Source organism: Triturus cristatus, chromosome 7, assembly GCF_964204655.1.
Source record: "Triturus cristatus chromosome 7, aTriCri1.1, whole genome shotgun sequence".
Classification (NCBI taxonomy): domain Eukaryota; kingdom Metazoa; phylum Chordata; class Amphibia; order Caudata; family Salamandridae; genus Triturus; species Triturus cristatus.
In genome coordinates, this window is record NC_140590.1 from 886,963,634 (window position 1) to 886,987,210 (window position 23,577).

Sequence of the window (23,577 nt, forward strand, 5' to 3'; positions counted from 1 at the left end):
CACAGAGAAAGATCTCCCTTGGAGTAGAGGAACTGCTCCCCTGCATCGGCAGGCACCTCAAAGCATCTGCTGGTCCACCGTGTTTCTACCCATCGGCTTCACCAAAGGAGCAGCTCGACAGGAGAAAGGTCCAAGTGCTCCAGGAGGTCAGATTAATCTCCCTGCCAAGTTTGAAGATGCCAGGACCCCCAGGAGCTGCCTAGCACCAATAGCCTGGGAACCCGAAGAGTTGCAGCAACTAAGGCTTGTTGATGGTCCAGTCCTGCCTCTGATAGCACAAAGCAAGACCACCGCCGTGAGACTTCGGGATCTACCAGGCCAGCACCGACAGTGGCCCTGCGGTCTTGTGTCCCCTCTTCACCAGATCGCCAAGACCTAGAGTGAGCTTTTAACCACTGCAACCCTACGCTACAAAGCACCCCTGCACCTGCACTCCAGTGCCCAAGTTTGAGGGAGGCAATGGTGCGAATGGGGTCCTGAAGAGCTGAACCCACCGTTGTATTTGGCCAGACTGTTCCCCAGTCGCCGCCTGCATCCTGTTTCTACAGGAAATGAGAACAGCAAGAGTCTTCAGCAAAGCAACACCGCCAGGCACAGCACCACTGCACATGAGCCCCCCAGCTCAAGTTCAAGTGGACCAATGGTGTTCCTCTGTGCCCAAGACCCTCAAGACTTGACTCCCCCTGTGGGTTCTGCCAGATAGGCCCCCCCAGTCCCCGCTTACAACCTCTTTTGACAGGTACCATTCCCCTTTGGCTTAAACAGGGCACCCGTTGCCAAAAACCACCTCTGCACCTGGACGTCCCACAGCCGAGCTGTTGGTGCAGCCTTGGACCTTGCCCCATACTTACCGTAAGTCCAGAAGAAATGTCCTGTAAGTCGTTGCCAAGTTACCAAATGCAGTATATGTTTTACTCCATAGGATAACATTACCGCTTTAAGGATACAATACAGTGCATTTTCTAAGTCTTGAAAAAATCATTATCTCACAGAGTACTTGCTTGATTACGATGAAATTGGTGTCCAAATTCATGTACAAATCTGTGTTATTTTTATAAATTGGTATCAGATTTCTTTGAGTGTGTCCCCCACTTACTGACTCTGTATGTGCAATAACTGCTTAACACTATCCTCTGATAAGCCTAAACTGCTTGCCCACACTACCACAAAAGAGATCATTTGGGATTGTTATCATAACCCCTGTAAGCCAGTAAGGGTTGCCTAGACTTTGCACATTGTAACTCATTTTGATGCACTATATAGAGATCTAGCTCCCTACACTAGGGACTTCTAGGAAGTGTGACTTATGTCTGGCACTGAAAAGTGGTGCTGATTGAAAGGATTGTGGGTGCATCTGCACTGCGGAAGCAGGGCCCAGACACAGGGAAGAAGAGCATAGCACTTCCGCAGAAAACAGTGCTTTATGCAGGGGTAGAATGAGTGCCCTAAACAGTGGCGGCTGGTGACATTTGAAAGTGGTGGCGCGTAAATACTGCACTTTGGTGAGCGAGCGTAGCGAGTGTGCCCGAACCACCTATAGGGGGGTTCTCACCCGAGAAAATTTTGAAAAAAGAGTGGGCAAATAGTGCCTTTTCAAGCAAATTTGAGAAAGAGGTAGCTTGGCGAACACATCTCTGGGAGTAGCCAGACAAGTCTCTTTGCACTTGCACAGATACATCACTCTCCCTGCATTCACATAGGCACACTACTCACCCTGCACTCATAAACCCATTACTCACCCTTCCCTGACACATCACTAAGCCTGCATTCACCCATCCACATGACTCACCCTGGACTCACAAAGGCACACTGCTCAATCTGCACTCACACAGACATCACTCACCCGTCGCTGCACTGCACTCAAAGATGCACACTGTTTCGCTCTCCCTACACTCACAAAAGTAGACTGCTCACCCTGCACTCAGAAGGGCACACCACACATCCAGTGTATCCACACCACTCAACTCAACCCTCACTCATGAGGGCATACAGCTCATGATGACCATCATCAACGATCACAGTCTAAAGATTAAAAATGTAATCCGACCTGAGGATTCCAAACAAAGACCTGCAATTACCACACACAAACTAGGTGGCTACAGACTGGTGAATGACCGAGCCACAGTTTGATTGAGAACCCTCAACTATAGACAAACAAAGACCGAATACAGGGCAGTTCCCATAGACCGGTGACTTAAACATGCCCAGAGAGCTGGTGGGCCCCACACGAAGGCATATAAAGACAAACGACATTGTCTGGGGCCTTGCCATGGAGTCTGGCCCTTAACGACCAGGAAAGCATAGCAGACCCGGCCTGCTGATTCTGGACCCGCGCTTCGTGCGATACAAAACCTGCATCATCGGAAGCAAGCCAAAATATGAGATGGCAACTGTGACTACTGTGGGCAACTCATTAACAAGATCCCTGGTTTCTTGCAGCTGGAAAATGATCACAAGTCCTAAATCCTGCTGGCGACACAGCGCGCACGGGAAAAGCAATGCAATGCGAGTTGGTTAGATTTTAACTGCCAGAAACTCAAACACTCATATTAATTTGCCAATCCTGGTAAACAAGTAAACCATATCGGAACGATTACTGTAACTGCCCAAGAGCACACCGTGCATAAACTCCTGTCACCTGTGACTAGCAGGCATTGCTTCTCACTGTCCCTCATTTACATTTCGAGTCGGTCGGCTTCAAAACTAATTTACCTGTGTGCTATAAATTTAAAAACGCGTTTAACATTATTTATTTTTTTGAGTGGTGTTGTATAACTGCATTATAAATTCTCTTGCGCCGCGTATTACTGCATTACAAATAGTCTAATTGCACTTATTACTGCATTACAAATACTTTCATGAGGCTTATTACTGCATTACTGAATTACAACAGTCGCGGCTCGCCTGTAGACTCGGGCTGCAAAAGCGCTAACACGTGGTCTGCTAACAGGCATATTAACTATAGCAGTAATTCGTGGTCTCCTCATTGTGCTTTATTACTTTTATGCACAGAGTTAATCGAAACTTTGATTAACTCTGTACAAAGTATGTGTTAGCGCCTTTTATTGAAGCCAACATCAAGGGAGAGACGGAGTTTGGGGGAAACAACTGCTGACAACGGCGGGTGTGGGAAAAGCGCCAGCGCCATGGCCCATGATATAGAGCTCACTAGCTCAGCTTAATAAAGTTATTTTAAAAATTCACGGTAAACGCTTACGATGAAGTAGATTCTGACCTCTAACGATGCGGATGATAATGATCTCTGTTTTATTGATGGATGGATGCACAAGGTGTGGTGGCGCGGTGACGGTCTGCGACGAGGTGCGTGTCTGCGTGAGCGTCATGAACGAAATGGTCAATCACTGCTGCATGGCTACACATAAGCCACAGTGATTGGCCAATCGTTTTTTGCAAGTGCGCCACCAGTGCCACCCACGCGCGGCACCCAATTGTAATGCTGGCTACTTATGCACTGCGTGCCCACAGTGTCTCAGCCAATCCAAACGCTGCATTAGCAGCGCCAGGATTGGCTCGAGCAGGGATGCTCCCTGCCCATTAGGAGACCGGGGGCTGCGGCATGAAGCAACCCTCGCTCTCCTAAGGGGAAGGTAGTGCGCATGTTCGGGCTGATCGTAAATATGACATGCCCAAAGCCGAACATGCGCACTGCTGCTTCCCTGCTGCGCTTATAGTGCGCTGTAACAGTAACCTCATCTGTCTGTCACTGTCAGAGTAACTTGCTGCATGCTGCCGGCAGGGCCCATCACTAGCCCCACCCCCTTCAGTGTGGGATTGCCGCTGCCCTCGGGCGTGCCTTGGCCCAGTGGAAAATGAATTAAAATTAGCTGTGTCACTGTGCGTGCGCAGTCAGCGCAACACGAGTTATTATTTATGTGATGGCGGTGGGCGGCAGCATTAGTGGGGCAACGTCCCAGCGCCCACAATCGACGCACCGCCACTGGCCTTAAACAGTGTGCCCAAAGGGGTACTGTGATACTCCAACACACTTTGTGTACAGAAATAATATCAGCACATCATAAAATGCACCACCTGGTAAACACTTTTGAGACAGACAAATTTGACAGAAGGCTCAACAGGTAACGAAGCTGACAGAGTGAGGTAGATGGATAGAATAATATGCTGTAGTGTTGTGGGATTGATTCCTAGGTCTTATGAGTGCCTTACGGTTCTTCTGATTTGTATCTGAGGGTTTGGGAAATTAATTGGTTTTACATTGTCTGTTTGCATGGCATATGTAGTCAGTATTACAAAAAAGAGAAGCATAATATTCACTGATAGTCCTGAAAAAGAATTACTGTGTTATTTATTCAAAAGGGGTTCTGAAACTTCCAGATTAACTCAAGATGTATTTCTGTTTAACAGGAGCTGCTGTGCTGAGGGTTCCTGCACTTTATGGAGAAGTGGAGAGACTGAGTGAAAATCCAGTGACTGTGCTGTTTGACAGTGTGCAACACAGCCACAAGTATGCTGGTCTGGATCACGTGCAACAGAGATTCCCTACCCACGCCAAGGATGTGGCCACTGTTTGCCTGCAGCTTTCTCAAAGGAAACTGGAGGTAATGATGTCAATAGTAGGAATGTTGTTATATATTGTATTTTATAATGCTCTTTATTTGAACTTTTTTTCTTTGTTTTACAATGTGTTTTATCTTAGAATATATTTGTAAAGTACCAAGGAGGCACCAGGGTGAGTGTAAGGAACTGTGAGCTTCAGCAGTTTTTGGAGAGGGTTAGTGAGAGTAGAACGTAGCATTTTACCGACCTATATATTTTTAGGTAGCACTAAACCTAATACAACCTTCATGCTAATTGACGTCATATTTACGGGTTGAAAGCTTAAGGGCAGATAGATTGATAGTCAGTGTTAAAGATTGTCTAATTTGGCTGATATGGGTAAAGATGACTAAGAGGAACAGTGCGAAGCTGTTGCCTTCTACAACTGAGAATTCAGTGTTTTTTTTTCTTCTGAAAATAGTATGTAAGGTAATCTTTTTGGCATTCATGCAGATTCCGCTATATATTAACCATCAAGTGTTTATTGCCGATTCTATAAAAACATTTCCTCCTTGCGAGGAAAACATTTTGATGGTTGCTATGTACTTGGTATATTTCTTCCACTTGGATATGAATTTCAATGTTGCAACTGGAAATCTCAAGCAGCGAAAAAGGATGAATTTACCAATAGCAGATTTTAAACGGGCGGCTCCTCCGTAATGGCTAAGGAGCGTCGCCTCACTGAATCACTCGGCGGAAAATAGAATGATGATATAACAATATTATCATTTATTTTTGCAATCACTGACTGGGTCACAGAGTCTTGGGTGGGTTGGCAGGGAGGAGGGGGGAGTGTGCACTGTAAAGTTTGCATGTCTGTTTGGCTTCCGTCTTATGCCAGCCAAACAGAAATGCGCACTTAAGTTTCTCCAGCCCGAGTTGCACAGCCAGGTTGGAGAAACACAACGGGCACTAAGGCACTGTCTGAGCGGCAAACCTGGCTGCTCAGACCAATCCTGGTGCTGCTATCATGCTATGAGAGTAGCATCTGGATTGGGTGGGGAGCCTTTTGGGGAGACTTCTGGGACAGCATCGGGAGTGAGGAGGAGCACCGATGCGCCGGTGACAGGATAGGCAAGTTAAAAAAAAAAATTATATCTCCCTTACCCCCTCCCTTCACCCTCTCACTGGAGTTTTTATGGCGGCCACCACTGGCAGATTCTATCAAGAGTTGGGATAGAACCTGCTCAACAGAATAAAATGAACTTAGAAACTCAGTTGGACAAAAGGCCCATTAAGATAATATTTCTTTCTGCCACAAGCATTTGTGTAATTATCTAGTGAAAGATCAGTGATTCATTAAAAGATCATTGAAAACTAAATTCAGCCTTTGCCAGCCTCCTTTATGAAAGGAGTTGAACATTACTTCTTATTCATGTTTAGAGCAGAGTTGTCAGCCGTTTTACTTTTTCCTTACATTGAGCTTTAGCTGTATAGCGAGAGCGCATGTCTTCATACACCCTAACAACACGTACCCCACAATATACACATACATACATACACAAAAATGGCCTTTTGGACATCCTGTTTATGCCAGTGGTCACCGTAGTTCAGCTGGATTTAGCCATTTTCTCATTGGACTGCCCATCAACATCATCCCACAGAAATATGTGGATGTGATCACTTTAAATAGTATCACACACTCACTGGCTATAGTTCTGTTCTTTTCTTAATTATATATGTTATAGTTATTACTCTGTTCCCTAATTGCATCACAGAATATTACTTGAATCATAGCTCAATGAACAGCTAGATAAGTGGTCTTGCATGCTGACGTCCGTTCCTTTCTTTCCGTGCCACCAGACACAAATCCGGAACTCTCTCATCTCTCAGAAACACATAGATCAATATTTTTTGTCCGACTTTCCCAGTGTGCAAGGGGTGTCACCCCCAAAAACAAGCTTTAAGCCCTGTAGCGACTGTCACAAACAAATGTCTACGATAGATCCCCATCAGGTGTGCCTGTGATCGTGCTCCGATTCTAAGGCCTGCAATGACTGTGCATCGATGAAGCCGAAGGCTATCTGGGACCACGTGGCAAAGCTTTACATCACAAAGCACAGGAAGACACCAACATAACCGGTCTAAGTCACGATCCAAGTACAAGGTTCGTTCCTGTTCCAGGAGTCGCTGAAGCCGCTCCAGATAATGGTCTTCGTTGAGGTCTAAATCTTCCAGTAAGTCAGAGAAGATGCATTAAAAAATCTAGCGAGACTCTGGTCCCTCTCGCATTCACCTGAGCGTGGGTGGCCCCATGGTTCTCGATCTTGCTCCTGGATTCGCTACACATTGAAGCAGATTCCGCAATGGGTTCCGGCACAATCTGAGTTTCCAGGGCCATTTAACACTCCAAAATAGATCGAAGAGGTCCACGGGGCCATGCTCCGACTCTTTGAAGCCTTGTTGACCCACTTGGTTGCACCTTCTGGCCCCAAGAAGCCTTCCTTCTGGAATACTACTGACAGGTTTGTCCTTGGCACTACTTGGACTCTTCAAGCCTGTTACGACTCCTCAGCTCCAATTCTGACCCTGTCTCTGGTGCTAAACTCACAATAAAGAAACGGAATGGTCTAAATCACTATTCTATAAACTATGTGTGGGATTAGGGAAACAGACAGATTATATTGTAAAGACGAGAACCCTTAGTCACCCAAGGGGGTGACATGCTTCATCACTGGGTTCCCTCTTGCACACTGTGCCCACAAGGTGTAAAGTGGGGGCTACAACTCTCCCACAGGAGAGGAGCGTGAGGAGTTTTAATCATCCAATGTTGTAGGGAGTGAGGGGCAGAGTGCAAAACAACTAGTATGTGAATTAAAACCAACTCCTGGTGGGCAAAATACAATTTTAATAAGGTCCCCAGTGCTTCGGATTAAAATGGCAAACTGAAAAGGGGGTATAGATATTCCTGTTTTTTGTTTTGGTCAACATGTTTCTGCTTGGTGACCATTAGGTTCGTAGCATTCTTCAGGACCTACTCATATGTCACTCTGCCAAAATGTGAACATTATAAATAACAAAAAAAGGCCATACTTCAGTAAATAGCATCCAACGGTGGTACCAACCATAGTCTGGTCCACCATCTGTTTAAGAAAAAACACAATCATATAGATGCTCAATATATATTCTTAGACCTCGCTCTATGTGTCCATCTCCCACAAATGTGTATCACACATAAAAACCACTAGTGTAGGTATCATATCACCACACACATGCTTGAACTACATTGAATATCAAAGTTCAATCTTAAGTTTCTCCCCAAATAGGTACCTAATGTGTACCTCCTCCTTCACGAGGTCTTATGACACCAGGTCTCTGCAATTAGGAGGGTAAACACAATCCAAGTCCAAAATTTAAATATTCAATTGTCATTTACACCGACTCTACACCTCAACTTCAGTGTCTATTTGTTGCCCAACATTCTCATATCATATCCCAATATCTCTAACATTTGATGTAAAGTCACATCTATTACCCAATAATCATTCTTTTAGTTGTATCTGTATGTTTTTCACCTTGTGAATATCTAGTTGATAGCCTATTATATTTCTGTTGGACCAGAGTTAAAAACAAGTGTGCTTGGGAACACTAAATGCACAAAAAAAGCCACCCTTAGTAACAGACCTGGTTCATGTTTCCTACTCTATAGCCACCCACTATCGTTTTGAGTGATCACACCTTCTCTATCTTGTTATTCCGGTTTCCTGAACCCGGCGATATCATCACCGGGACTCCTACCGGAATAATCTTCCAGATACCTGTTGAAAGGCATGTATGTCTAATACTCAGGTTGTAGAGTATTTAGTGGAAAAATAAATCTCTGGTGCCACAGTCCATGCCGATCCCTGGAACTTTGACTCTGGTGCCAAATCCATTGACGCTGAACGCGAAGATATCGATAGTACTCTGCACCTGTGAGTCGACACCAGTCTGACCTGAACCGTAACTGTACCCAACAACAGTTAAGGCACCGCTTCCCCCACTAGATCGATCACCTTCACACGCAAAATATGCACACCCTATTCTCCCATTTCGGCACAGATTCAGACTATGATTATAACACAGGTGATAAGTTCGCTCAACCTTATCAAGATGACAACCGTTATGATGACTTGTAGGAGGCTAGGGGTCTCGATACCTACACTAAAACTGTTCTTCTCTCACCCCCTGGTCCAGCCACCGAGGAATCCGCTTCCTACGCCATGGTAAATTCTAGGACGGCCGAAGTCCTTGAGTCCTCTCGCTCTTAACCTTGGAGGTCAGGGGTAATGTGTTCACGGAAGTCCTCCAGCAGAGGCAAAAATCCCATGAGCCCCTTTTACCATTTAATGAGGCATTGACCGAGACCTTGTTGAGGGTTTGGGCCAAACCTTGATCTGGCCCCACAGTCAACTGACAGATGCCATCACCCTGCCTTGAGAGACCCCGCTTTCCTCTCTCAGCACCCTCCAAACATTTAGTGGTGCAGGCATCCACATGCAGCTCTAACCCCAACACATTTCTGATTACCCCCCCGATAGGGAGTCCAGACGGGTGGATACATTTGGGAAGCACATTTTTCTTCCTTCAGCCTAGCTCTCTGTTCTGTAAATGCCAACTACCTCCTGATAGGTATTCCCATGCCCTTTGTGACTCTGTGACTCAAGTTCTCCCTGGTGTCTCAGAAGATCACTGTTCTCTCCTTGTCCAGACGATTGTGATGCAGTCAAGTCCACAGTTCATTGTGGCTTGGACACAACTGTGGGAAGTGAAGATGCAAGGTAGCCAGTTATATAGGTGAAACAGGATAAGGTTTACTCTCAAATTAGTAGTCTCAGGTTACAAGTCGAAGGTGGTAGTGGAGAAGCTGGAAGGCCCCACCCGAAGCAGCATTCTTGCTGCTCAGCCCATGCATTCCAAATAACACCCACTCAAATCAACAGTCACTCTGGCTGAGCAGCAGGGGACATATAGCTAAGGAGAGAAACCTGGCCAAGACATGAAGATACCACACACCTCCCTTCTTAATGGGAAAAAAAAAATGCAAATCCAGGTAAGAAAGTAATACATAACACCAATGGGATGAGCACAAAACATGGGAATACATTTTCTTTTAATACAGAACATGGAAATACTCAAAATCATAAAAAGAAGACATATGGTGTAAGTAAAAATTCAGTCCTACAATCCATAAAATAAATGGACCAGGAAAAGAAATGATGATACAAGGTCAAGAATGACACATACATACATCACACTAAAGTCACCACCTCTACAGATTAGCACAAAGGTGCAATAAGCGTGCCCCACAGGGTGCCATACATCTGCCCAATCAACCAACCACACACTAGATCTAAGAAAGTGCAAAACATATGCCCAAAGCAAAAGGTTTGGGCGCAAAGAAAAATGCCCCATCACCAGTACTAGGTAGAAGTTGTAATGTAATATTGTTTGGGTAGCAGCTCACCAGCCCATCGCAATGTAACTTTAGGGTGCAGGTAAAAATTCCCCAATACATGTAAACGTAAGTATGGTTTAGACACAACTTAAATGCCTATCACCAGCAACATAAATGTAAGTACAGTTTGGGCACAAAACAGGTGCCCTATCACCAGCAACTGTAAGAAATGTCCGGGTGTAAATAAACATCCCCCAGTACAATTAAAAGCAAATATGGTTTGGGTACAACGGCGTGCCCCATCACCAGCAACAATAAGTAATGTCTGGGTATGAACACTCATGCCTGTGTACAAGTAAAAGCACGTACGGTTCGAGGGCAAAAGACTTGCCAATTGCCAGCAACATTAAGAAGGGTTTGAGAGCAATCAACATGCCTTAGCACCAATAAATGTAAGATCAGTTTGGGTTGCAGCTTCCCTGCCCCATCACAAGTAACTCAAAGAATTGTTCGGGATGCAATAAACCTGCCCCAACACAAGTAATAGTAAGCAACATTTGGGTGAAAAACATAACCTCCACAACAAGCAACAAAAGTAACATTTGCACAAGGTGCAACACTCTCACTGTATACTGCCTAACACACAAACAGCACTCAGGGGTTTACTACTTAGGAATTTAAGGATAACATTCATTAATCAAATGAACAGATACTGTTTCAAAAAATGTACGCGTGCAGTAAATGCCAACCATAATAGAATATAGTCAATGGCAAAATAATCATTGCAGAAATTAAACATTCAAAATTAAGAATGGTATACAAATAAATGCAAGCACAAATTCAGCATAGCATACATAAAGTCCATGACTCCTCACCTGAAGATGTTCATAAAACTACATTTGTAAATATGCAAATAAAAATAATTCTTCAACAGAAACCACTGAGGTGACTAAACCCTCCTTTGTATACATTTCTGATCAAATGGAAAATGCAGAAAAGTGATGTTACACTCCTGGACTTTGCTATGTGTCCCTCAGCGCAGTTCCAAACCCCTTACCCAAACGGTTCAGTCAGGAAAGCTTGCAGAAAGTACTTAGTACAAGGAATGGGCTACATGCCAGATTGATTCTTTCCCGTATGTATTCTTCATCTAGTGTCGGGTCAGTAGAAAGAGCTGAAGATAAGGTTGCAGGCCAGGAATACAGCACAGCAGGGGCATGTTACATGCTGCTGCCCAACACCAACGTTATACCACGCTGCCTCCATACTGCGTGAGCTTTACGTGGCAATCTCCTGATGTCGTTCACGTTCTAGTCCTTTTTTTCCCCTTTCCAGCAGCATTGCAAAGTCACGTTAAGCTGTGCATGCTCCATCACGTGCATCTTCAGCAAAATGCCAAATACACCGGTCCGTGACTGCCACAGTTGTGATTTCACAGCACCACGCTTCTCGTTTGACTTCTTCTGCGCCTAAGGAGAAGCGCACGGCAGCCCATGCAGCCTTTTTAAAAATCTGCTACAACCATTGCACTACCAACGGTATCCAATTTAGGGGTAAGGTCCAAAATTCACTCGTCGCCTGTGATTTCTTGCCATCTGAGTCAGGATAAAACATCCACTTGGCAAATGAAGCAAGTCATCACTGGTGACATCACCAATATGTCAGAGCAATAAAGTGCTGCCAATTGCTCACCGCCTGTTCTCCTCAATCGCCTGACACTTCCCTGCATTCCTTTAACCAGCAGTGCTGTCAGTTACATTCCTCATATATTGGTAAACGATGAGGTGCTGCACAGGCCAACTTCACTGTTGTTGGTACAAAAGTCCACAGAAAGAGTCTGATTTGCTTGTTGATAAAAAGATGAAAATAAGGTTACAGGCCCCAAAATGCAGACTGTCCGCTGTAAGAGACACTGGTGGGGCCTTTAGAGTGTTTTAATTCCTTCAGGATGCACTTTTCTCTTGTATTGCTTCAGGTAATCTTCAGTTTTAATCTCTTCTCCCCTCATGTTCCTGCAGAAGCCTTTTCTTTACGCTTTGTTCTTTCCAGTCATTGCCATTGTGGCAAATAAAGATGCAAAATAGCCAGTAGCATAGGTGAAATAGGATATGGTTTAGCAATGAAGAGAAAAGGTACCCCCCCTAGTAATTATTTAAAGTCCAGCAAAAGGGGAGTCAAACTATCAAAACACCAGAAATTCCTACTTGACCTATATCGCTTCAATATTGGCCCTACATACCCAACGTCTCGACCACCAACTACTACAGAGACAACGACATGTGATTTAATGCATATGTATTTTATTTCATTCTTTGATCATTTTTATCTTGACGGTGTACCTACCACATGTCTAAAACAAAGTTTTCTTAATATGTTTCTTAAAGTTACATATATACAAAAACCAAGACATACAATATCATACATAAATATACATATGTTTTACATTTTAGGTCTAATTTTTGATCTATATCAATTGATTTCTTTTGTATACTCCCCCATATCTCAATTCACTCATCTTTTCAATCGTCTAACAATCACATCAATCGTATACACAATAAATTACATTTGTGAAAGATCTCCAATTTCTTATCATTATGTTGTAGACTGGGGTTTCCCAGACATGCAGTCAACGCACGTTTTTGTAGAAATAGATCTCATTAAACCACCTTCATCAGGACTACACAATTAACACCATATCCTATGGTGAAAACCATATGGGGAAATCTGCAAAGTAGCACATAAAAACAGTAACTAGTGTGGCCAAGACATTGCAAAAATCATGTATTCTAATCAATAGAGAATCATAGCTTTACTGGTTCGCCATTGCCTGAGCTTACTTCATGCTCACTCCCAACTTTGGTTTTTTTCTCTAATGCTTGAAATTCTGTGCAAAGTGGACTCTTATATGGGTGAATACCCTGTGTCCCTTGTTCCTATTCCACGGCCTACCAGTGCATCCACAACACCTCAGTGCGACATGCAATATTGTGACAGATATTGTAAAGATTAATATATAAGAAGATAGTGGAGGTTAAAGCCATAACCCTATTACATGCAGGAGTCCAGCATAGTGCCACCATCTATTTGCGATTTGACATACCAGGGTTTCTATCCTATTCATATCTCCTCCTTATATTCAAGAAGTTTTTTTTCGTGGCAAATATCTTTGTCTCCCCCACCAGTACAAAGGACTAAGATGCAATACCTAAATTTATTGTTTGTGTGTAGAAACATTACATCTTTAAGGAATATAATGCTAACTTAATTTTAATCACTTGCAATATAAATGAATTTATAGTATCTGCCATCTGTATAGATCAGTGGTTCCACGGCATGTTCACAACCACTTTTTGGGAAGCAGGGGGATGTCCCTCCAAAGAATTGAACCTGTATTAAAAGCCGTAGTAAAGAGTGTAGTCAGTCTCACTTACTTATATTGCCTTCCCTAATTGTACCTTTAGGAGACTGGATGGGGGATATGCTGCATGTAATGTCGAGCTTCCCATATGCCTGTGTAAAACGTCTCATATGGGCCTCCTGTTAGTGTAGCCCATTTTAAAAAAAAGAGAGAAAACAAATGACAGTATATTGTGGCTGTCTCAAATACCCGGTGATTAAGACAATGTGTAACGTGTCTCTAGTATGGGGATATACTTTCTGGGGCCCAGGAAGGAAGAAGGCCTTCATCATATTTTAGACTTCCTGCAGAAAGAGAAATTCAGAATGCTCACCGTGGCGCAGGTCTTAGCTGCCCTCAACCCTGGAGACTGGATGGTGAATTTGGACCTGCAGGATGTCGATTTCCAAATACCCGTCCTACCAATCCATCAGTGTTACCTGCTATTCATGGTGGGACTCAGCATTTTCAGTTCACTGTGCTTTCGCCAGCACCCCTCGGGTGTTCACAAAAGTGATGGCACTGGTGACAGCACACCTTCTGAGGTCAGGGGTGTCACTCTTTCCCTACCTTGATAACTAGCTATTGAAGTTAGCTCTGCCGAGACAGTCATCACCCAACTATAGCAAATCTCCTGTCATCTTTGGGGTTCACCATCGATGTGCCGTGGCCACACCTGACGTCTTCTCAGATGTTTCTCTTTACTGGAACCATTCTGGACACGATTAGGTGTTTCGTGCCTTCCCCCTGGAAAGAGTCCAGGACATTCAGGCTATGAGCCCATTCTTTCAGTCTCTGTCCTGTATTTCAGTGAGGTCGACTCTGAGGCGGCAGGGCTTCTGCATCCTTCTAGTTAAACACAACAGGTGGCATATTCAGGCTCACCAGTTTGATCTCAAGTCTCAGTGGGCTCAACATCAATGGGACCTCTCCAACCACTTTCAGATTTCAGCGGAGACTGCACAAGATCAGCAGTGGTGGTCACTGGACTGCGATTGGGTCGGTGGCAGACCCCTCTCTGTTCCCCACCCAGAGTTGACAGTGGTAGTGGTGACCAATACATTTCTTCTGGGTTGGGTTGGCCATTTGAGAGGGTGGAGATCAGATGTATCTGGTCTCTGGCAGAGCCAGGACTCAATATCAACCTTCTGAAGCTGAGGGCCATCCTCTTGGCATTAAATGCCTTCCTTCCATTCATCAAGGGGAGGCAGGTTCAGGTGCTCCCGAACATCACCACTGCCTTGTGGTACTGCAACAGACAGTACGGGGTGGGGTAATGGACCCTGTGACAAGAGGCCTTGCCCACCTGGAAATGGCAGGGCCACTGTGGGAGGGCAGGTCGGATAAACAGACGCGGAGGCTGGATGTATTTTCCAAAGATGTGTTTTGTTTTATTGTCCACCACAACAGGGTAAGTGACAGTGGGCGATTCTGCTTCTTCAGGACGGTCAATGGACTGGATGTCGCTGTTGGTTGGTTCCGTCTCGTCCGGCTCCTCATCAGGCTCGTCGGGGCCACCCCGGAGGCTCATAAGAGGGGAGAGAAGACAGCCATCAGTCGCTGCTATGCAGAGTGAAATACGTTTGTATACCCGTCACCACACCAGGGGTTTTACGATGGCCAGGGTTGTGCTACTCCAACATGACTTAAGGATGTGGTTTGTGAAGGGAGGGGTTCCCTACGAATATTTACACAACGAAAACAGGGTCTTGGTGGGATGCTGTACGTGTTCAACGTGTCCTAGGAGAGCTATCGGGGATGTGCTCTCAGTGGTTCAAAAGTGCCTTGTGCCCCTCCCTCTCCCCCTGGTTCTCCCTCATCCGCCTCTCTCGTACCCCTCCCCACGATCTCTGGTACTATCGTCACTCACCGGCTCCGCCGTAACTCTCCAGAGTTACGGCCGCTCTCCAGCGTCCTCCGGCGGATGCCACCACTCCTCGCTCCACTGCTCCTCCGCTTCCCCTTCTTTATCAGGATCCACGTCCCGCCGCACTTCCTCCTCCGGATCGCCTTCCTCGCTCCTTCGCTGCTCCTCGTCTCGGGCTCTTACTCTCGCCGTTCCGATATCAGGAAAAGTCCAGCCTCCGTCGGTCCGCTCTCCTTTCATTGGCTGGCCAGGATCACTTCCGGGGTCATCTCTTCCTGTTTCCGGTCTCGTGGGTACCTCCCTCTGTAAGGACACAGAAGAGGTGGGTGTGTCTGGCTGTCCGGTCCCCGCCCTTGTAGCGTTGCCTTGAGGACAGGGGACTCGTAAACGGGCTTGTTTGTATCGGGATTCCGGATTCCGAGGTAAGAGTCCGGCCCGTCCTCCCTCTCTCTCACATCCCCTTTCCCTTGCTGTCTTACTACTAGAGTAATGATTCTGAGGAAATCTGGACAGGTAATCTACATTCCCTTGCTCGGTACCTTTTCTATGTTTCGTTTGAAACCGATAGGGTTGTAATGATAGGAACCATCAAAGAACTCTTTCGTTGTTCCCTTTGTTCCGGGCTAACCATTCAAGGGGGGCGTGATCGGTATACAAAGTGAATTCCCGCCCCTCAAGATAGTACCTCAAGGTATCTATGGCCCACTTGATTGCCAGTGCCTCTTTTTCTATGGTGGCATAATTCCTCTCTCTAGGAAACAACTTCCGGCTGATGTACAGGAGGGGTTTCTCCCCCTGGGTTGTTTCCTGGGATAATACTGCCCCTAACCCCTGATCCGAGGCGTCTGTTTGGAGAATGAAGGGGAGGGAATAGTCCGGACTGGCTAGTACTGTATCCGAGGTGAGGGAAGTTTTCAGGGCCTCAAAGGCTTCTACAATAGCGGTGGAAGGACGTCGTAATATCTCCTCGGTTTTTACATTCTTCTGAAGGAGATTAGTAAGGGGGGCTGCTATTTGTGAGAACCCGGGAATAAATCGGCGATAATACCCCAGGAGGCCCAGAAAAGCACGTAGGTGTTTCTTCGTCTGGGGCAAGGGAATTTGGGAAATCGCCAGCAATTTAGAATCTTGAGGTCTTATGACTCCTTCGCCTAATAGGTATCCGAGGTAGCGGACTGTCTGTGCGGCCAAATGGCTTTTAGATGGATTGATTCTCAGACCATATTGTCCTAAGGTCTGAACAACGTGGGACAGGTGTTGTAGGTGTTGTTCCCATGAGTCACTATAGATGATGATATTGTCTATATACGCCCCCGCATATTTCTCATGGGGCCGTAGTATACTATTCATGGCTCTCTGGAACGTTGCTGGGGCTCCATGTAACCCAAAAGGTAACACTTTAAACTGGTATAGGCCCCCTGGTGTAGAAAATGCGGTTTTCTCCCGATCTTGTTGTCGTAAGGGGATCTGCCAATACCCCTTACACAAGTCTAGGGTGCTGATATACTTGGCCCTCCCTATTCTTTCGACCATTTCGTCCACCCTAGGAAGGGGATATGTGTCGAACTCCGAAATTTTGTTGACCTCCCGAAAATCTATGCAAAACCGGACTGAACCATCCGGTTTCGGTACCAGGACAATGGGCGAATTCCATTCGCTTATGGATGGTTCTATGATGTTATATGATGTAACATTTGTTGTATCTCTTCTGCTATTATCCGTCATCTGGCCTCTGGGATCCGGTACGGCCGAAGACGTACCCATTTTCCCGGGGGGGTTTTTATGGCGTGCTCGAGTAAAGTGGTTCTTCCTGGGGTGGTGGAAAAGTATTCCTGAAGAGGCTTTAGAGTCTCAACAAGGCCTTGTCTTAAGGTAGGAGGGAGGTCCTTGTCTATGCATGAACTGAATAAGGGGCTCGTTGTGTCTTGTCCACCCATCAGTACCGGTAGGGGTCCCTCCCATCGTTTTAACAGATTGATGTGATACACCTGGGAGGTGTGTCTACCCGGGTCTATTTCGACGCGGTAGGTCACAGGGGTAACTTTCTCGATTATCGTATAGGGACCCTGCCACTGGCCCAACAGTTTGTGGTCTTATGTAGCCATCATTAACAACACAGCGTCCCCCACTTCAAAGGATCTATCCTTTGCAGTTTTATCATATTGGCCTTTCTGGGATATTTGGGCTTCCTCTAAGTTGTTCCTCACTATCGCTCTGATTTGCCCGAGATGGGTTCGTAAATGGGTTACATATTCAACCAAGGGCTTGGCCTCATCGGGCTCAGCTTCCCAGGATTCCTGAGCCATCTCCAGAAAGGTACGGGGTTTATGCCCGTATAACAATTCAAAGGGCGAATATCCCGTACTTTTCTGTTCCTTGCACCTGATGGCAAATAGCGCTAGGGGCAACATATCTTCCCATTTCCTCATTTCAAGGGCTAGTAGTTTCTTTAGAGTGGCTTTTATGGTGGCATTATAACGTTCTACTAGGCCATCCGTCTGAGGATGGTATGCTGCCGTCCGTATTTGCTTGACTCCTAGTTGGGCACATACCTGCTTCATTAGCCGGGATACGAACGGGGTCCACTGGTCTGTCAGGATTTCCTTTGGGAACCCCACCCTAGCAAAAACAGTGATCATGGCCTTTGCAATGTTAGCAGCATCTGGACGTCGTAGGGGTAGGGCTTCCGGAAAACGAGTGGCGTAGTCCACCATAACTAGAACATAACGGAACCCGCTTCTGGAAGGTAGTTAAGGACCAATAATGTCCATTCCTATCCGGCTAAAGGGCTCGCTTATGATTGGGAGGGGCCGAAGGGGTACTCGGGGAGGGCGATACCTTGCTGTTTTCTGGCATATGGGACATTCCCTGCAGTATTTCTTTACCTGGTGGTATATCCCTGGCCAGTAAAAGCGCTCTGTGATTTGTTTTTCGTTTTTTTCTGTACTAAAGTGTCCCCCTAGGAGGTGACTGTGGGCTAAATATAACACCTTTTCTCGGAAGGGTCCCGGAATTAACAATTGGGCCTTTTGTACTGGACTTCCCTTCCTATACAGTAATCCTTTCTGAGTAAAGAAATAGGGACCTACATGGAGGGGATCTTCACCCGGTAGTGCTTTGTCCCAGGCTTCTTGTAGGGTAGAGTCTTCTCTTTGGGCCGCATGAAAGTTACGGTCGGTATCCCAGGGATTTTCGTCCCGAAAAACAGGTAGACCCGTTATGTTCTTCTTTTTTTCTATCCTCTTTTGACGTTTGCTTTTCCGATTCTTCGCTGGGGGCCAGTTCTGATCTCCCTCTTGAGAGAAGGGTGCCGTAGCCCACCATTTCTCTTCTTCCAGGCTTGTTTCTTGGATCATGCGTGTCAGTTTTGGGTAATCATTTCCTAGGATTACCTGTTCGGGCAGACTGGGTATTAGCCCAACCTGTAGAGTAGTACCGGTGTCACTTGGATGTTGTATCCGTACCCGAGCCAGAGGGTACGGTTTTGTATCACCATGGACACAACGTATGGACACGGTCCCCTCAACCGGCTCCACTCCAGGTCCTATATCTTGTGGACGCACTACGCTTTGTAGACAACCGGTATCGGCTAGTGCAGTGACTGGTTGGCCATTCACGGTCACTTGACAGCGGTAAGGGGGTGGTCTCTCCCCCGAGGGTAAACAATAGTAATTACGGGCTACTCCGATTTCCATTGGCTCTTCCCTTTGAGGACAAAATCGAGCAATATGGCCCATTCCCCCGCAGTGGAAACATTAAGGACCCGCAGGAGGGGGCCGGAACATCGTCGGCCCAGGTATGATCGTGACGTTTTCTGATTTCTTTACGGTAGGTGGACGAGGTGTCCTTTGTAGTCCAGGTCCCCTGGATCTCCCGGCTGTCTCTTCTCGGCCCTTTTGGATCTCTTGGGCCCGACTGTAAGCACTCGCTATCTCGACTGCCGTTTCTAAGGTAAGATGAGCTTGTTGTCGTACCCATCTTTGGATGGGTGGATGAAGGGATGTGAGATATTGTTCTAAATAGATTTTGGCCATGATTCCATCCTTATCTGTAGTGGCTGGTCTTAGCCAACGGTCGGCCATGTCTCTCACCCAGAAGTACACGGCCCTCGGCGTCTCTTGTGGCCCCTCTTTCAGCTGTCGCAACTTCATCCGATATGATTCATCATCTACTCCCAACCGCTCCATTATACAGCGTTTTATCTCCGCATATGGTACTACGCCTTGGGCTGTTGCGTCCTGATATGCGGCTTGTAGGTCTCTAGACAGAAGAGGCCCCAAATACTGGCCCCACTTCTCAGTAGGCCAGGACGCCGCAGCAGCCATTCGCTCAAAGTTGTTGGAGAAATAATCAGGGTTTTCCCCACTCACGTATTTTTGTAGGACCACAGAGGGAAGAGTCGTAGGCCCTCTCTGGTGTCCCAAAACCTCGGAAATTTTGTCCATGGCTGCGCCGTGCGTTTGTTGCATTTTGCCTCAGTCCTCTTCCACTACTGTCAAGAAGCGTTCCATCACCTTGCCCAGATGTTCATGGTTCTCGGCCATCTTTGTGAGTGCCGCCTCCATGTCTCCGGACGATCCCACTTCTGATACCACTTGTGGGAGGGCAGGTCGGATAAACAGACGCGGAGGCTGGATGTATTTTCCAAAGAAGTGTTTTGTTTTATTGTCCACCACAACAGGGTAAGTGACAGTGGGCGATTCTGCTTCTTCAGGACGGTCAATGGACTGGATGTCGCTGTTGGTTGGTTCCGTCTAGTCCGGCTCCTCGTCAGCCTCGTTGGGGCCACCCCGGAGGCTCATAAGAGGGGAGAGAAGACAGCCGTCAGTCGCTGCTATGCAGAGTGAAATACGTTTGTATACCCGTCACCACACCAGGGGTTTTACGATGGCCATGACTTATGGACGTGGTTTGTGAAGGGAGGGGTTCCCTACGAATATTTACACAACGAAAACAGGGTCTTGGTGGGATGCCGTACGTGTTCAACGTGCCCTAGGAGAGGTATCGGGGATGTGCTTTCAGTGGTTCAAAAGTGCCTTGTGCCCCTCCCTCTCCCCCTGGTTCTCCCTCATCCGCCTCCCTCGTACCCCTCCCCACGATCTCTGGTACTATCGTCACTCACCGGCTCCGCCGTAACTCTCCAGAGTTACGGCCGCTCTCCAGCGTCCTCCGGCGGATGCCACCACTCCTCGCTCCACTGCTCCTCTGCTTCTCCTTCTTTATCAGGATCCACGTCCCGCTGCACTTCCTCCTCCGGATCGCCTTCCTCGCTCCTTCGCTGCTCCTCGTCTCGGGCTCTTCCTCTCACCGTTCCGATATCAGGAAAAGTTCAGCCTCCGTCGGTCCACTCTCCTTTCATTGGCTGGCCAGGATCACTTCCGGGGTCATCTCTTCCTGTTTCTGGTCTCGCGGGTACCTCCCTCTGTAAGGACACAGAAGAGGTGGGTGTGTCTGGCTGTCCGGTCCCCGCCCTTGTAGCGTTGCCTTGAGGTCAGGGGACTCGTAAACGGGATCGTTTGTATCGGGATTCCGGATTCCGAGGTAAGAGTCCGACCCGTCCTCCCTCTTTCTCACAGCCACCAAGAGATTTTCCTGGTGGTAAACCACCTGCCAGGCTCTTTGAATTGCCCGGGCAGACTAACTCGGATGTCGATGCCTAGCAAATCATGAGTTACAATTACATCTGGAGGTGGCGCTAGGTCTCTTCCGCGAATGGAGAGAATCTTGGTTATATCTGTTCACCACCGCTGAGAACATTCAGTGCCAGCACTTCTGCGCGTATGAGATTCCAAGGCATCTCTCGCTCAGAGATGAGTTCCGCCCAGAATGAAACCCAGGACTCCTGTTTGCTTTTTCCGGCAATAACACTCCTGCACTCAGTTCTCAAGTAGATCAGGACAAGTCATCCTTGTGGCTCTGGATTGCGCACAGAGACCATGGCTTCTAGAACTCCTGGGGTTGAGCATCTGTCGTCCGATCAGGCTGCCCCTCCGAGAGAATCTACTGTCACAGCTGCAGGATCTGGTTCTGCCGCCAGACCTTCGCAATCTCCACATTCATGCTTGGAGATTGAGCAGCGACAACTGAAACAAGCATTTGAAATGCAATAGGTCTCACATTTACGCGAGTTTAAGCTATTGGCATTGTAAATGACAATGCCTTTTATTTATGTTATAAAAAGGCATTTTCATTTACAATGCCAATAGCTTAAACTTGCGTAAATGCGAGACCTAAGCAGTAAGATCAGTGGATACATTGCTTTAGTTTGGATTCTGGACGGTACATAAAAACAAACTAATTTACCTATAATACATTTATCCTAGGTCGCAAATCCCTAAAATGCCCTCATTCACTCTCGGCCACAGAACCAACGTCAATTAACTCCTAGGAGCGCTTGAAGGTCATCCACTTCACTGAAAACGCCATATTTCTACCGACTCAACTGGAGCACAAGTATTCAAAGCTTTGGTGAAGCCCCACATTAGGTCCTGCTCTTAAAGGCCCAGGATGTACACTACAGGTTGGTTGCATGAATTCACATCCAAATGACCTTCAAAATCCTTGCTTGCAAAACAAAACTGGAAAAACAAGCATTGCTAATACTGGTCTAGACTCCTGTGGGCAGGTACATACTGGGTTGAAAACTGACCCTTAAACTTCACAACCAGACGTCTATCCAGACCACTGGGGGGAAAAGTATGTGCCAATGAGGCCTGCAATGGAAGCATGCAGTAAACTCCGATAATCCAGGAGCTCACCTGGTCTGTGGCGGCAGTTCATAATCAGATACCAAGCAGAAACCTGTCGGCTGCAGGTGATCTATGCAGCACTCTGGTTCTACAATGGGTCAAGACGTGAAACATTCAGAGTCCAACATCCCCAAGCATGTTAAGCTGCGCTTCCCCCTCCTGGGTTAGAAACTGGTGTCAAGCTGCAGACACAGGCTTTCTGAATTTAATAAAGCATTGTCAGGTACTTCATGTACCGTGTCTTAGACCTTACACTCCTTATTGATAGGCCTCCAATCTCACTGAATTTGACAGGAAAACCTTAATGGGCAAGCACAGGGAACAAAGAGTTCAAATCCTAAGGACGTGACAGTTCTGCATTCCTTTTGGGAGGATTAACAATACAGCAGAAGAATCAGGACCCTGCCATGTCACACCAAACCCTTTTCTACTGTAGTACATGGAGTAGAACAGGCAAGTGAGGATTGCTTCCCTCCTTTGGTTAACCCCCAAACCTCCCACAATATGTCCAAACATTCCAGCTGTAAGCGGGTTCGGGGATTCTAGCCATCAAGACAGCTAAGAGTACCACACCTGCCGAATAGCACGTTTTCAGGCGGCCAGGTTCCATAGTCGAACGCTGGCGGGGCCAACTTAGACATTTACTCTTCAAACTAATAACATCCAATGTATTAAGTAGGGTAATTATGTTTTTTCAAAGTGCAAAACAGTTAAGCAGCTATATCACTAACACTCATCGTTTAGCTATTAATTGAGAGGCAGTATTTTATTAAGTCACCAAAAAAAAACTGAGCTTGCATTGTGCAAGGACTGACGGAACCAGGACGTCTTTAATTTTACTCGCTTAGCAACAACCTTTCAGATGTATCACTGCGCTGGGATTAAAGAGAAATAATCCCGGGCCGTAACTGAAGGATGCGCACACAACACCTTAAACCCAGGAGGTAAAGCGTCGAGGAATGCGCGGAATTCAGGGGCCATTTTCTTTCCAGAGGGACTCTAAACTTCGCTTATCTCAGTCAGAGGCCGCTCAGGGAGAATCGAATTTTCGAAGAAACCGGACGACCGCAATAGCTTACCATTTCTCCTTAGAATCGATTGCAGGCATTCGAGCTACTGGGGGCGAGGGGTCCATGCACACGCCCCCAACCTGTCCACAACTGATTCTCTTCCCCCGTCTCCCGAAGAGGCACAGGCAATAGAGAAAAGGAGGTGAAGGCGGGGACAGGAAGAGTCCCCTGCAGACGGTTTTCCGCCAACTCTTCGCCAGCTTCCTTTCTTTCAGTTGACCCCTGTTCAGTGCCGTGGAGGAAGCCAAGCACGCAGAACTCAGTATGTGCAAGGAGAGGAGCCCTGCAGCCTGTTTCCACTTTAACAGCCCAAGGCCAGCAACCTACCCTGCCGCACGGCATCCCCCCCCACTCCCGGTGTCCCACTCATTGGTGCATGCAAACCGACCCATGGCGCCATTGGCCGCTATCAACTGCAGCCCTTCCCTTCCAAACACTTCCTGTTTGGAAGTTACCTTGAGCCGTGCGCAGGGGTCAGGGCTACGAGCTGGTAAGAGATCGATGCACTAGGGGAAATCTGATTTTTCCACTACAAAAGCAAC

At 46.8% G+C, this 23,577-nt stretch overlaps 1 protein-coding gene across 2 annotated transcripts in view; it reads left to right on the forward strand.

Moving 5' to 3' along the window:
- Positions 1-23,577, forward strand: part of MAT2B (methionine adenosyltransferase 2 non-catalytic beta subunit) — a 378,228-nt gene that overhangs the window by 241,706 nt on the left and 112,945 nt on the right. For both annotated transcript variants that reach the window (XM_085617836.1, XM_085617835.1), the window contains exon 5: positions 4,384-4,577. In XM_085617836.1, the coding sequence (XP_085473962.1) occupies positions 4,384-4,577 (194 nt within the window). The remainder of the gene's footprint in view (positions 1-4,383; positions 4,578-23,577) is intronic.